The 16151-nt window shown below is 31.5% G+C and overlaps 1 protein-coding gene across 5 annotated transcripts in view; it reads left to right on the top strand.

The window, feature by feature from the left end:
• The window catches only part of ARHGAP5 (Rho GTPase activating protein 5), a 68057-nt gene that overhangs the window by 46409 nt on the left and 5497 nt on the right, over positions 1 to 16151 (top strand). For all 5 annotated transcript variants that reach the window (XM_039870503.1, XM_039870501.1, XM_039870500.1 and 2 more), the window contains 3 exons: positions 11289 to 11366; positions 13674 to 13805; positions 15580 to 15685. In XM_039870503.1, coding sequence (XP_039726437.1) covers positions 11289 to 11366; positions 13674 to 13805; positions 15580 to 15685 — 316 coding nt within the window. The remainder of the gene's footprint in view (positions 1 to 11288; positions 11367 to 13673; positions 13806 to 15579; positions 15686 to 16151) is intronic.

A 16151-nucleotide genomic window follows, 5' to 3' on the forward strand; every position in this document is an offset into this window, starting at 1 on the left:
GCACTGGTTATATTCTGTATGTGTTTGTTCTTTAATTCTAGCCATCCTATTCCTTTTGATAGGGATTGCATTTTGATCTGTAGATCACTTTGGTAACATTGCCATCTTAACAGTATTAAGTATTCCAGTCCATGAATACTAGAAGTCTTTACATTTATTTAGGTATTCATTAATCTCTCTCAATATTGTTTTACAGTTTTCAGTGTACAAGTCTTGCACCTCCTTAGTTAAGTTAATTCCTAGGTATTTCATTGTTTTGGATGCTGTTGTAAACAGAATTGTTTCCTTAATTTTATTTTTGGAATGTTTGTTGTTGGTGTATACAACTGATTTTTGTGTTATCTTTTATCTTGCAACTTAGCTTAAATTTTTTTGTTAGCTCTATTTTCTGTGTGTGTGTGTGCGCGTGCGTGCGCGCTTTGGGATTTTCTATATAAGGTCATGTCCATAAATAGCAGTAGTTTCTTCCTTTCAAATTTGGATACCTTTTATTTCTTTTTGTTGCCTAATTGCTCTGGCTTGAACTTGTGCCATATTGAATAGTCATGATGAAAGCAATCATCCTTAACTTATTGCTTATTTTAGAGAATTCTTTCACCATTATAATGTTAGCTGTGAGTTTTTCATAAATGCACTTTAGTATGTTGAATTCTCTTCTGTATTAACTTTCCTGGGGCTGCCATAACAAAGTGCCACTAACTAGGTAGCTTAAAACAAATTTATTTGCTCACAGTCTAGAGGTTAGAAGTCTGAAATCAAGATATCTGCTGGTCACACTCCCTCTTAGACTCTGGATAGAATCCTTCTTTGCCTCTTCTTGACTTCTGATAGAAAGGATGCCAATCCTTAGTGTTCCTTGTATTGTAGCGTGTTACTCTAGCCTCTGTCTTTGGGGCTCTCCCTGTGTGTCTCTGTCTTATAAGGATACCAGTCATTGGGATAAGGATTCACCCTACTCTAGTATGACCTCATTTTATCTTAACCAATTATGTCTGCAATGATCCTGTTTCCAAATAAAGTCACCTTTTAGTTTGTGGAGTTTTTTTTTTTTTTTTATCATGAAAGGGTGTGAGATTTTGTTAAACGATTTTTCTGTGTGAACTGAGATGAGCTGAAATGATCATGTGTTTTTTCCTTTCCTTTCTAGATCTATTTTTTATGTTCGTTGCTTTGTGTACCTCCTCAGCTCCCACCGTTATTCACTTGGGAAAACTTCAACTTTGGTTAAACTAACTCCCTTCCTACTCTGTGGTTGGACCAGAAAGTGGATCATGGTTGTCGAAAAACAAAAACCATGTGTTTCACTTCAAATATGTGACCACAGATCTGAAGTAATCATCCCACAATTCTCTTACTCTTATTTATTGTATTAAATAGCCATTTCTTATTTCATTAAAGTTTGAAAAGTTTTGAACCTTCAGAAATGTTGCAAGAAGAGTGTGATTAAGCATCCATGTAGCTCTCACCTAGATTCACCAATTATTTACTATTTCTTCTCTCTTTTTTTTTTTGGCCCAACTGTTTGAGAGAGGAAGTTATAAGCAACATGACTTCACTCCTAAATCTTTTTAGCAAATATCTCCCAAGAACAAGGATTATCTCCCACATAACAATCATAAATACCACCTTCAGGAAATTTGACTTTTGATAAATCATTATCTAATATTCTCTGTATATTCAAATTTCCTTATTGCCCCCCAGTAATGTCTGTCCTCTTTTAGCTACCTGTTCGTCTTTTTCAATTCAGGATCTAGTCAAAGATTATGCCTTAGATTTCTCGTTATGTCTCTTTAGTTTTCTTTAATTTAGAATGTTTCCTTAGCCTTTTTGTGTGTTTTCATAACACATCTTTTGAAGATTTTAAGTTTTTTTTTTTTCCCAGAATGTTCCTAAATTCTAATTGTTGAATTCCTTCCTAGTCAGATGCCAGTTAAACATTTTTGGCCAGAATTCTACATAAGGCTGATGTGTCCTTTTTAATACATCATAGGATGCATTAGGAGACAAGTGATATCATTTTCAAAAGGACTTTTTATGTTGCTTTTGAAATTCTGGACTTTTAATAACCTTAACAGTGTCAGATAAGTGCTAAAAGTTATCATTGACATCTGAATTTAATGATTACAGTGTGAACTATTTTATTCTTGTTCTGGCAAAGAGGAATTATAAATTGGCCCTTAAAATATTTCTTTAGATAGTTTTAGTATGCCTATATCCAGTGGAAATTCCTTGAGGTTTTTCTGATGTGTTAATATTACCTTTTGTGGTTTCTAGCTTTGAGAAATGTCCGTGTTTTTATCTGTTAAGAAGAACATTGTCTTCTTGAAGTAGCTGGTCACTGGTCTTTGCTAATGCTTTAAAATTTTTTTTTTTTGCACCACAGCATTTAGGCCATAATCTCCATGAGAATAGAGACCCTTAGCTCCTAAAACAGTGTTTATAATTAAATCCTTATTTAATAAAAGTTTAAAAAAGGAACCCAAATATTTTGAAAGAACCCTGAGTGTTTGTCCTTGTATCATACATTAATATTTCTTTAAGTCTTTATTTACCAAACTAGAATTAGCATTTATTTTTTCCTACAGTACAAAGACTGAATGATCATTGCGAAAGATGGGAGAATAGAGGCGTTTTCAAAATTGATATTTTTATATCACTTGAGTAACTTGTATTATGCCGAATCACTAAGTCATAATATCATAAAAGCACGGGTTTTGCATTGTGATAATAGTGGGTGATGAAAGTGATACACAGTATGCAAGATTCTGTATGGTTATAATAAGGAAAGAAAGGCTGTTCTTAGGTGAAAGCTATCTTAAATGCTTTGTTTTTAAGTTAAATTGATACATGATACTGTCATTTTTGTGGTTGACATCCAAATTTAGTATGCAGGAAAATGAATGTTGTGCAAGTCTAAAGAAACACTAGGCCTTTATTCTTTTTTTCAGGCGAAATAATTACTTTGATAATATAACAATCAGCTTTTACTACATGTTTACTACTTGTATTGTAAACTTTAAGTATGCTATGAAATGTATTGTTTATTCATTTAATTTTTAGAGCTATGTAGTGTATATGCAGTTACCATCTCCATTTTACAGAGGAGGGAACCGAGGCCCACAGAAATTAAGTAACTTGTCTGAGGTCACTCAAGATTAGCCCAGATCCCACTTACGTTACTGCTTACAGGTGGTTTTTGATAACCAGGATTTTTTTGTTTGTTTGTTTGTTTTAAGGAAAGAAACTATTTTATTATAGCAGGACAAAAAATGCAGATATCTTTATTAAGGCATAGAACTGAAAAATCACGTGAGATTTAATGATCAAGAAATAAGTTTTTCTTTTCCTATATATTTATAATACACATTTAAATATAATTTTTAAAAAGGGAAAAATTAAACATTTTGTAATATTTTTAATACATGAGCAACTTCATTCTATGCGATAAGATACTTATCTTTGGATTTTTTATGATTTATCATTCTGACATCTCGATAATAATTTATTCAGTAATCCTCTTTCTGAACCTGTCATCTTTCTATACTTACATTTTTATTTTCTAGGAAAAATGTCTAAACATGAAATCACTATGCCCAACCATGAAACATGAGATTGCTATGCCCAAGGCATGCACAGAAGAAACCATTTACCATAAAACAAATGGGGAGGCATTTCAAAAGTATATCCTGTAATATATTAGATGGAACAAACTAATATCCCTGATTTGCTCAGTGTGTGACCTTAAGGAAGTTACTAAGCTTGTTTTCCTCTTATCTTTAAATAAGTCCTCGCCAGTTATTTTGAAGATGGAATGAAAACGATGCATGTAATATTTTCTTTATTAACTTTTCACCTTCACCTCTTTAGTTTCAACATATTTCATTACTCCAGAAGGAAATCCCATACCTATTAAGGAGTTACTCATTCTTCATTCACCCTTCCCAAAGCCCCAGCAACTACCAGTCTGTATTCTGTGTCTGTAGATTTGCCTATTCTGGTTATTTCACATAACTGAAGTCAAAATATGTGAACTTTTATGTCTGGCTGTTTCATTAAAAGTAGTGTTTTTGAGATTGTTCCACGTTATAACTTGTATCAGCACTTCATTCCTTTTTATAGCTGAATAATACTCCATTTTATGGACGTAGCACATGTTGTCTATCCATTCATCCATTGATGGATATTTGAGTTATTTATACTTTCAGGCTATTGTGATATGAATAGTGCTTCTGTGAACATTCATGTACAAGCATTTCTTTGAGTACCTGTTAAGAATTCTTCAGGGTATATGCCTAGGAGTATGTTTTAACTTTTTGAGGAGAAAGCTGCACTGTTTTACATAGCAATGTATGAGAGTTTCCATTTCTCCACATCCTCACCAACACTTATTGTTTTCCTTTTTTTGTTTTTTAATTATAGCCATTGTTAGTGGGTATGGAGTGATACCTCATTGCGGTTTTGGTTTGTACTTCCCTGATGACTGATTTTGTTGAGTATCCTTTGTATGCTTGTTGGCTATTTGTATATTTTCTTTGGAGAAATGTCTTTTCAAGTCTTGCAAACTTCTACATTGGGTTGTTTGTCATTTTCTTGTTTGGTTTTGAAAGTGCTTTATATGTTCTAGGTACTAGACCCTTGTCAGATAAATAATTTGGAAATATTTTCTCCCATCTTATAGGTTATCTTTTTTGATAATGTCCTTTGATACACTAATGTTTTAAATTTTGATGACATCCAGTTTTTATTTTGTTCCCCATGTATTGGTGCCATATCTGAGAATCCATTGCCAAATCCAAGGTCATGAAAATTTTACTGCTATGTTTCCTTCTAAGAGTTTTATAGTGTTAGCTCTTACATTTAGTAAGTAAACTCATTAGCAATTAGGGGATGATTATACTTCATTCCTTTACATTTTGGATTCTTTTTTTGCCTAATTACTCTAGCTGGAACCTCTGGTACAGTGTGTGTTTTAGAAGTGACAAAAAGTAAGCTTCCTTTTCTTGTGATTCTCTCTTCTGTTTTCCTACTTTATATTTCGTTTATATTCATTTAAATTTTTATCATTTCCTTCATTCTGCCAGCTTTAAGTTTAGTCTGCTCTTTTTCTATTTCCTTAAGGTTAACCTAACCTTAAAATTTAAATTTCCTTCTTTTGTTAATGTAAACATTTACAGCTACAGATTTCTTTCTGATCACTGCTTTTGCTGCATTTTAGTATCTTTTGTCATCTTTTTATTTTTCATCTCAGAGTATTTTCTGATTTTACTTGAAGTTTCTTCTTTGATCTATTGACTTTTAAGAGTGTGTTAATTTCCACATATTTGTGAATTTTCATTTTGTTACTTATTTCTAGTTTTATTCTTTTGAGGTCAAAGAACATTGTATCATTTCACAATCTTCAGATTTATTTAGATTTGTTTTATGACCTAACATCTAGTTTGTCCTGGAGAATGTTCCATGTGCATTTGAGAGGAATGTATATTGTGTTGTTATTGAGTGGAAGTATTTATGTTTATTTGGTTTAGTAGGTTTATAGTATTGTGCAGGTTTTCTTTTATCTTTTGTCTAGTTCTATTCATTATTGAAAGTGGAGTATTGAAGTTTCCAACTTATTATAGTTGAACTATTTCTCCTTTCAATTCTGTCAGTTTTTGTACCATGTATTTTGGAACCCAGCCTGTTATCAGTGTACAGTGTCCTTCAGTGTCTCATAACCATTTTCGTCTTAAAAGTTTTTTTTCTTTTTTTTTGAAATTAGGGTAGCCACCCAGCTATTTGGTTACTATTTGCATGGGCTATATTTTCCTATCTTTATATAGTCAACATATTTGTGTCTGGATCAGTAGCAGCGAGTATCTTATAAGACTTCATATTGTTTTTTTTTTTAATCCATTCTAGCTGTCTTTTAATAGGAAAGATTAATCTATTTACTTTTAAAGGAAAATATAATTCTGTCATTTCCCTATTTTATGTCTTAAACCTTTTGTTTCTAAATTCCTGTATTACTGCTTTCTTTTGTGACTTTTTTCCCCCTAATACTCCTTATTTTTTTCTTGTTTGTTTTTCTGTATATTTTAAAATTATTTTCTTAGTCATCACCCTAGGTATTACAATAAACATTAATTTTATAGCAATACTAGTAATATTAATTCAGAAGTATATAAAATCTCTGCTCCTTTACAGCTCTGTCTTCTATCCTTTATGTTGTTATTGTCACAAATTACATCTTTATACATATGTTCCTGTTAACATCAATTTGTAATTATTGTTTTATGCATTCCTTTTAAGTCATATAGGGACAAAAGGATAGGTTACAGATCAAAAATACAATACTAGTACTGGCTTAATACTTATGTCTGCAACTACTTTTACCTTAGTTATTTATTTTCTTGTATGGCTTTCAGGTTACTGTATGATGATAACACTTTCATTTCATCCCAGAGGACCCCCATTAGCATTTATTGTAGGGCATATATACTGGTGATGACTCCCCTCAATTTTTGCTTATCTAAGGATGTCTTAACTTTTTTTTGTTTTTGAATGATCATTTTGCCAGATACAGAATTATTTGGTTGATGGTTTCTTTCAGGAATTCATGTGATCTTGCTGCCTTCTAGCCTTTTTTTTTTTTTTTTTGCCCTGAAGAGGAATAAGCTGTTAATCTTATTTGTAGATTCCTAGGATATGATGAGTAGCTTCTCGTTTTTCATTGTAGCCCTCTTTGCTAGTCCATCCTTCTTGCAGTTTGTTGAACTTCTTGGATATGTAGATTTGTGGGTTTCTTTTTAATATTTAGGAAGTTTTTAGCCATAATTTTTAAAAATAGTTTCCTTTTTATCTGAGAAAGCCTTTATGTGTATGCTGATACATTTCACGATGTCCCAGAAGTCTCTTAGGTGCTGTTCATTTTTCTTAATTATTTTCTTCTTTTTTTAATTCCAGACTGGATAATCTCAACCAATCTTCACTGATTGTTTTTCTGCCTGCTAAAATCTGCTGTTAAATCTCTCTAGTAAATTTTTCATTTTAGTTATTAGACTTTTCAGATCCAGAATTTCTCTTTAGTTCTTTTTTTATAATGTCTGTGTATGTATTGATATTTGCTATTTAAGTCATCATTCTCCTGATTTCCTTCGTTCATGGTTTTCTTTAATTCCTTGTGCATTTTAAAAACAGTTGATTTAAAATCTTTGTCTAGTAAGTGCAATAACTGGGAGTCCTCATAGTTAGTGTCTATTTCTTTTTTTCCTTGTATGTACCATCTTATTTTGTTTCTTTCCATGCCTCTTAATTTTCTGTTGAAAATAAAGGTTTTGCATATTATAATATGGCATCTCTGAAAATCGGATTCTCCTCCATCACTAGGATGTGCTGTTGCTGTTAATTGGCTATGTTTGCTTGTTCTGTGAGTTTTCTAAACTATTTCTGTAAAGTCTGTATTCTTATATTCGTGGCCACTGAAATCTATTCCACAACTTAGTAGTTAGCCAGTGTTTTGACAGTTCCTTAAATGCCTGGAGCCATTGGGGAAAAAAATATTTCCAAGTCTTTGCAGATTGGTTCTGTATGGGGGCATTAACCACAATTTGTTGAGAATAAGATCTGTATTGCTCCCTCTGGCATTTGCAACTTGCACCCAGAGTATAGGCTGCCGTCCTCATCATTGTTGCCAATCTGGGGTGGCAATTTAAAGCTTCTTTCTTCACCAAGCCTCCTTCTGGTGGTTGTGATTTTCTTTTCTTCTTTTTCTTTTTGACTAGATTCCAGAGTTCTGCAAAAGTTGATTCTGACACTTTTTGGCAGCTCAGTAGTTTCTTTTGTGAGTGAACCAAATCGTGAAATTCCCATCTTCATTTCTTTTGCTGATGCCAATTCCCCATAGACATATTTATCTGATTTATGGATTATCTATCTATGTGCCTTACTTCTCTACCCTTTGTAATTTATTTTATGACTTTTAATTATTTTGACCTTAAAGGTATATGCTAACAAACTGTAAAACTCTCATATTGTATATGTTAGCAACTCAAATAGAAGTCAAAGTCATTTTAGAACTTTAGATGTCAAGAATTCTGTGTGGTACAGTGGTTAGTTACCTAATAAAAGAAAAAAAGATGATGATATTTAGTTAAAAGGTATTTGAATTTGTAAATTTTTATTTTTAGCTTTGGAATATTGGCATGGATTTCTAATGCCTTTTTTGCTTGTAGGCCCTGAATAGATACTTTGGGATTTAAGTGGTTTAAGTTTGAGTAAAACTTGGGTAATATAATAATATTAAATAATATTATTTAATTAATATTAAATAATATTATCTAAATAATAGAGTTAGTGTTTTTGTTTATCTATCTAAATAATAGAGTTAGTGTTTTTGTTTATTGTTTCACATCTATCAGTTACTGGTGAATGGAAGGCAAGATTTTTGGTTTGGATGATTAAGTACCCTTATAATAGCAAATAATACTAAAGGCTTATCACTATGTCAGGGATTCTCAACCTCACCACTATGGACATTTGGGGCCATTTAATTCTTTATTAGAGGGCAGTCCAGGCAGGATCTAATCTAGGTGCATCGCATTTAGTGATCACGTCTTTTTCGACACCTTTGGTTCAGAATAGTTCCTCAGCTGCTTTTGTCTTTTCTTACATTGAGGCTGTCATCAGACTTTCAGCTACTAGGTTTAGTCTTCATTGATTATTTTTTCTCTCTTTCATTTCTCCTGTTTATTGCTTAGCATTTTACTGTACAAATAAACATTCTTACTCAATTTGAGTTTGTCTGATGTTTCCTCATTATTAGATTGGAATTACTCATTTTTGTTAGAAATACTATTGAAGCGATGTTATATCATCTTCTAAGTGCATCATATCTGTTGAGACAGGATATCAGTTTGTTTCACTATAGGTGATACTAATTTTGATCATTTGGTTGTATCTGCCAAAGGGTTAAAACTTCGGATTTAATAACTTTTTATTTATTTATATTAGTATGGACTCATGTATTCTTAGTGAGTTATAATCCATTCTCATCCTTTTAAGATATGTTCCCATAACTCTTTAAGTACTTCTTATCTGGCACAAGATTTACCAGTCTTAGCTTACATTTTTACTGATCTAACCTTGGAATCAGGCTTTTCTCTGAGAAAGAGCTCTGGCTTACTTTGATAGAGAATGGTATTTAGAAACCATTATTGGGGCTGATTCTGGACTCTTTCAGCAGACAAAGGTAGGAAATATATGTATGTTTGCATATATATGCTTATTTCTATATCTATATTAAAAACCACGAGTTTATGCCAATACCTTTTTAAATCTAACACCACAAAGTATTTTAGCTCTAGTCCCACTTTTGTTATTAGTAATTCTCTTCTTCAGCAATAAGAATCCTTTCTCCCCTTATCCTTAACATATTTACTCTTCTGCTCGCATCTAGAATACACAAAAAGTATACATACCACTCTAGACTAGGAGCCTACTAACTGTAAAGATCAGTATTTGCTCAGTATTTACTCATAGTTCTTTTTATTTCTAAGGTTCAGTTACATAGAATGAAGTGCACCAAACTTAAGGGTACAATTAGATGAGTTATAACAAATGCATACCCCTGTTTAATCCACACACCTATCAAGATACAGAACATTTTCATCACCCTTTATGTTTCTTCTCATTTAACCTCTTTTCTGATTCCCCCCCCACTATAAATAGTATTGCCTGATACAAAACTTTATATAAATGGAATCATACTAAATAAATTATTTTGTGTCTGGTTTCTTTCATTCACCAGAGATTAATTCATGTTGGCTATATCAGTAAAACATACATCAGTAAAAAATATAATTTTGGCCCATGAAGCTTTTGTCAGTAGATTTTTGCTCCTTTTATGTCGGTGGGTTTCTTAATATTGACCCCCCCCATATGAGATACGTTTTGTCCCCCTTTCATATCTTTATACATACTTGGTAAAGAATAAAGTAATTGTAACCAGGTGAAAAATTAGAAAGAATTAATATATTGTCCCAAGCAGAGGCCATGACATTATTCCAGAAATAAGTTTGACAGAATCCTTTTCCTTTGATTTTTTTTTCCCCTATGATCAGACGAGTACAATGCCTTATCAAATTGAGTCTCTTTCAGAAGAGCTTTGAGGAACTTCCCATTGAACATACAGCGGGGTAGAGACTTTTGGCCCAGTGACATATATGTTAGAGCATTATTTCAAGTGTGTTTATAATTGCTCACGGAAGTATTTTATGGTGGCTGCTTTAAAATCCTCATTCGATAATTCTACAACTGACATCTTTGTGTTTGTGACCATTGTCCTCTTTCAATTTGAGATTTTCTTAGTTCTTAGTATGATGAATGGTTTTAGTTTGATTATTATTTTATCTTGGAAATTTTGGATATGCTGTGAGTGTTTAGGTCTTATTTAAATCAATCTAGTTTAGCAGATCTCCTCTGACACTGTACTCAATTAGGGGAGGAAGGCTGCTTTGATACTGCAATGTGGTGGTAGAAGCCCAGATTTTAAAGTTTCTCTTATCTTGGAGGAGGATTAGGTCAAGCTCTTCCACTCAGACTCTGCTGACACTCCAGGGATGTGAAAGGGGCACCTTAGTTACTGCTGAGCATAGGTGGAATTCTAGTCTCCCCACTTGCTCACAACTAATGTGTGTGAAGAGTAGTGGGTTCCATAGCGTTTGGCTGGAATAGGGCAGTTATAGTAAAAAATGTTTGTTTTGCTTGCTAGGCTGTGCCTTTTCTAATTCTTTCACTGAGAGAGTAGGCTTTTTTTGTTGTTATTGTTTCTCTGTGTGTTGTTTTGCTTTATTTTTATTTTTTACCTGTGCTCACTGGTATTTCTGGGTTGCAGGCTTCCCTATTGTCTTGTCTAGGATACATAAGATATAAAAAGAAAACAGGGAACTCAGTGTCATGTTGTTCTTCAAGATCCAGTGTCACTAGCCAGTGCGCACCTTCTCTCCATCATTCAAAGTTCGATGTTTGTTTTTTATATATTGCGTTCAGGAATTTAGCTGTGTTTAATAGAAGAAATAGGGAGAAATGTGCCTTCTCATTTTGTATGGAGCTGGATGTCCTACGTAGTTTAAAATTAAAAGAAGTCCATTAAGAACTTATTTAAAATGAAATACTGAAAAATATCTAATTCTTTAAAATATTCTACCACCATATTTTTGTATGTCACTAAGTTAGACATAAGGTTAAATATATTTTTTATTGTAGATATATATGTACATATAAAAAAGCATGCATATTTATTATTTTTTTAGGATTATGTACTGAAGGACTCTACCGTGTTAGTGGGAACAAAACTGATCAAGACAATATTCAAAAGCAGTTTGATCAAGGTAAGAAGATGATTATATAAAATAAAATCATTGTTTTATTATTTTCCTTATTGAAATGTCATGATGGGAGGATTGATTTTCACATGAAAACCTTCTAAAGATATAGATGTTGACGGAAGAGAGTTTGGAAGTGAGATTAGATGTATTTAATAAAATAGATACCACAGTCAAGAAAGAGTAGAGCTACAAATCTATTACCAGAATTGGCAAAGTAATAAATTGACTTATGACACATCAGCATCTTTGTATGTCACATAGTTCTTATTTTAAAATGCAATTAAAAATTTTTCCCCATGATATTGGGCTAACTAACCATTAGGAATGAAAAAAAAAGCTAAATTCTCTAATCATAATAAAGTAAATTATATATGAGATCAATGTAAATGGAAAAAATGAAAACTATAATAAGTATGGGGATGAAAGTAATTGACTATTTTAATGGTCTTAGAATAGGGACAGGCCTAAACTTGAAATGAAATCTGGAAAATATGAACAAGATGATAAACTGGACTACCTAAAAAGGTAAAAATTCTGTCTGAGACAGTGGATAAAACATAAAATCACGAGACAAACTATAAACTTGGAAGGGCGTAGAATATCTATGCTAGATTAAGGAATTCACATTAGAAGAAAGTGACCAACACATAAAAATATGCTCTGCCTCTATCAGTTGTAAAGAAAAATTAAAAAGATTGTATTTGTTATTTTATTATCAGAGTGAAAAAGATTGTTGGTATGATGTAGGCAAACCAGTATTTTGTTTGTTTACTCTTGGTTATGGGTGCATTTTGGGAGGCAGTTTATGAATATTAAAATTCAGGTAGCTCTGCTAGAGAAATTCAGCTTGTAAATATTTATGTTACAGAAGTCTTTGTATAAACATACAAAGATATACTTACAAGGGCATTCATTGGACACTTTTTTGTAATTTTTTTTTAAAGGAAGGGAGGACTGCTCATGAATTTATAAGAAGAATACTAGATAGCCATATAAAATATTTTAGCTTTTTGTGTGTTGTAATGATGAAATGTCAGTCGTTGAGTGTTTTGTGTTAGCCTTGCTTTGAAAGAATATTGTATAATATATCATTTCATTTAAAAAAAATATTGTGTTAGAGAAACTGGTAATATTTCACTTCTAGTAATGAAGTGTAAAGTTAGTATTCAATACCAGGGCCTCTTGAATTAGTCTTCCCAGTTTTGTTTTCTGGTTCTGTCACTTAACTGTCTTAATGCCCTAGGAAAGTTAATCTTTCTAAATCTCAGTTTTTTCATATCTAGAAATGAGAGTGATAAGACTATGAAGAATAATAAGATACTGCACATGAAGAGTTTTCTGTGCCAGGCACCATATTAAATGTTCTTTGGGTAGCTATTATTACAAGGAATGTAGCCTTAAGAGAAAGGTTTAGTACATAAAAGTATTTATCATAGCATCTTTATAATGTTTTTAAGTGAAATAAATCTAAATATTCAGTAATAGAATATTATCTAAATTGTTAAATCTGGAGAATATTTTGTAGTCATTAAAATTATGTAGAGCAAAATGTTAATTGGTGATTATTCTTTAAGGATATATGTGAATTCTTAGTTTGAAATTACAATTAAATGTTATCAAAAAGTTACTTTGTCAGAGTTTAATCTATGCAATGCCTTAAAAATGAAACCCATTATAAAATGTATATCTGATTTTTTTTTCGTTGTTGGTTTTATTGTTGTTATTTTTAATGATTAGAAAAGGACTGAAAAGAAACATACTAAAGTATAAACAGTGATTTCCTCTGGGTGATGGGGTTAATTTTTTTCTTTTTTCGTGGTCTATATTTTCACATTTTCTGTCATAAGGATTCATTAAAATAAAGAAAAATTATTTTTAATAGAAAATTAACCTTATGATACACTTTTAGTGTGTTCCATTGTTTTTTTACATCATAACTTCACTAAGTGTTTAAATTTAAACTTATAAAAAATTTTAACTTCTAAGGTATAAAATTGAATTTATATGCATATAATTCCTATCTTTTGTCTTTGTTTCCTTATGTAGCTTATGTAAACAAAATATTTTAAAAGAAGATAGATATTAGTAAAAGCTAATGTTCTTCCATATACTAAGCTTAGTTCTCTCTTCCCTTATCTACATAGTTTATCTATTTTAAAACAATGAGAGAGAGGTGAATCGGCCTGTAAAGAAAGGTAGCTGATGAGAAGACTTAAATATCTTTGGGTCTACAAGCACCTGTTTAGCATACTTCTGTAAATTAAAATTTTATATAAGTTATAGATTAATTTTTAAATTTTTGTCTTGTAGATCATAGTATCAGTCTACTATCAATGGAAGTAACAGTAAATGCTGTAGCTGGAGCTCTTAAAGCTTTCTTTGCAGATCTGCCAGATCCTTTAATTCCATATTCTCTTCATCCAGAGCTACTAGAAGCAGCAAGTAAGTATATAAGCCTCCTCTTTTTGAGAGGCATGATGGGTTTTGTGTGTTGATTACTATGTTTTAAAATCAGCCATGCACTAGAATGTGTAGCCAGTAAAAATTCAGCTTACTAGAACTGTTTTAAAGATATTTTTCTCTAAATAAGGAATATCAGAATCCTTGGGGTTGGCCCCAGGAGTACTTAGTTTTAGCTAGACTCCCAGGTGACAGTGTTCCTAGAAGTTTGAAGATCATTGTACTAGAAGTTTGAAAGTTGTATTTTTAATTCAAACTCAGAGGCATCGTAAGAAAATTAAATAAACTTTTCAAATGAGTTTATCTGTAATGTACTTCAGTAAAATACTAACCTGTGTGTGGTCTATACATATGTGGATTTAAAATTTTTCAAGTCAAATTAACTTTGGCCTCATGTCTAAAGTCATTTTTTTGAAAAAGTAAGGCAGGAAAATGGGTACTTATTCAATATGTATTCCTACTTTAGCATCATTCATCCAGATGTTTCTATTAAATATTCACGTTATCTAGAAAATGATACAGAAGATGTATTTGAGTATCAGGTAACCTAGTGCTTAATCTACATTGTTGTCTCAGTGGCTAAAACGAATATAATTTCTTAGACTTCCTCTTTCCTATTTCCTTTTGATTACAAGTCTTCCAGCTTAAAGTGAGACTACTTTCTTATAATTTAGATTATGTTAAAGTACTTTAATTAAAAACTTCCTTAAAAAAGCAGTATATTGTCACAAGGTATAGTTGCCTTATACATACTTTCATATGTAAACTGGGAAATTGGTTCAGTCAGTAACTTAGATTCTCTTACTTTTTGATCATAAACAATAACCTCAGAGTTTTCCTTAGGACATTTTTGAGGACTGGTTTAGAAGTAATCTGTGGCAAATGAGATTTGGTAATATTTGGTTTTACTACCATGAGTTGGTATGCAGTTGGCCTCCTTCAGAAGAACTCATTGTTACCTTTTGGAAGAATGCAATGAATGAGGAAGAGCATTAAAGCTTTCTCTTATCTCCTATTTACTGCAGAACCACATTTCATTTCAATAATGCTGTTTCATAATTTGCATAAATTTGGAGAGTAACTGAGTTAAATGCTTGTACTGCTTGTGAAGAAAGATTTTCAATAAGCATATAGGGTGATGATTTTAAATCAATATTGGCTGACTATTGCCTACGGACCAAATTCAGCCCACCACCAGTTTTTGGTAGGTGTTTGCAAGCTGAGAATAGTTTTTACATTTTTAAATGGTTGACAGAGTTAAAGAAAAATTTCATGACACGTTAAAATTATCTGCAATTAAGATTTCAAAAGTTTTATTGCAGCGCACTCATTTGTTACATATTGTCTGTGACTGCTTTTGTGCTACAATTGCAGAGTTGAGTAGTTGAGCCCACAAAACCTAAAGTATTTACTCTTTGTAGCGTGAATATTAAGAGCCTAACAGCTTTATAAGTAATTTGTTAATTCTAAACCAGTAGTTATATAAATTGCTTGAGTAAATTTTTAGCTAATACACTATTTCCCATTTTACTATCTTGAAGTCACTTTGCTCTTTAATGATTAGCTTTACTTTCAAAAGGCTATTGTAATAGATGGTAATTATTTTTAGCAGTTCTTTAAAACTTTTTTTGTTGTTTACATATCCTAATATGCATCAAACACGTTATTGTTTCTTTGCAATAAACATAGTAGGAAGCTTTATCAAATATTTTTAAATGTGTGAGTTTCACACAAATTTCTTATTTTAATTTTACAGAAATCCTAGATAAAACAGAACGTCTTCACGCATTGAAAGAAATTGTTAAGAAGTTTCATCCTGTAAACTATGATGTATTCAGATATGTAATAACACATCTAAACAGGTATTTTTATTTTTTATTTTTGCAAATAAAATGCACTACAAATTTCAGACATTAACTTTATAAATGTGTAATTATAAGATAGAAAAAGACACAAACTTACTTAAACATACAGTTCAATTTTGGTTCTTTAAATTTTTTCTGGATTTTTAAAATAGATTTTTCATTAATTTGTTTAAAGGAGGGTATATGACTCAATACATGTAATGATTATATAAATAGTAAGTGTGGTAAGTACATTTTCATTATTATCACCGTTATTTTTTAAGTTCTCTTATAGAATCTTAGAATTTTAGATGTGACACTTAGAAAATAATCAAGTCAGCCTATTTGAAGTTGAAAAAATTGAGGTTTAAAGAAGGAAATTATGTGCCTAATGTCACAATTAATAAATTACACATCTTATGCTTTTTCTATCATGCTGTTCCTTTTGTGTATCTTATTTTGTTTGGATATTCCACACAGTGAA

The sequence above is a fragment of the Pteropus medius genome, unplaced genomic scaffold (genome assembly GCF_902729225.1).
Source record: "Pteropus medius unplaced genomic scaffold, Ma_sr-lr_union100, whole genome shotgun sequence".
Lineage (NCBI taxonomy): Eukaryota > Metazoa > Chordata > Mammalia > Chiroptera > Pteropodidae > Pteropus > Pteropus medius.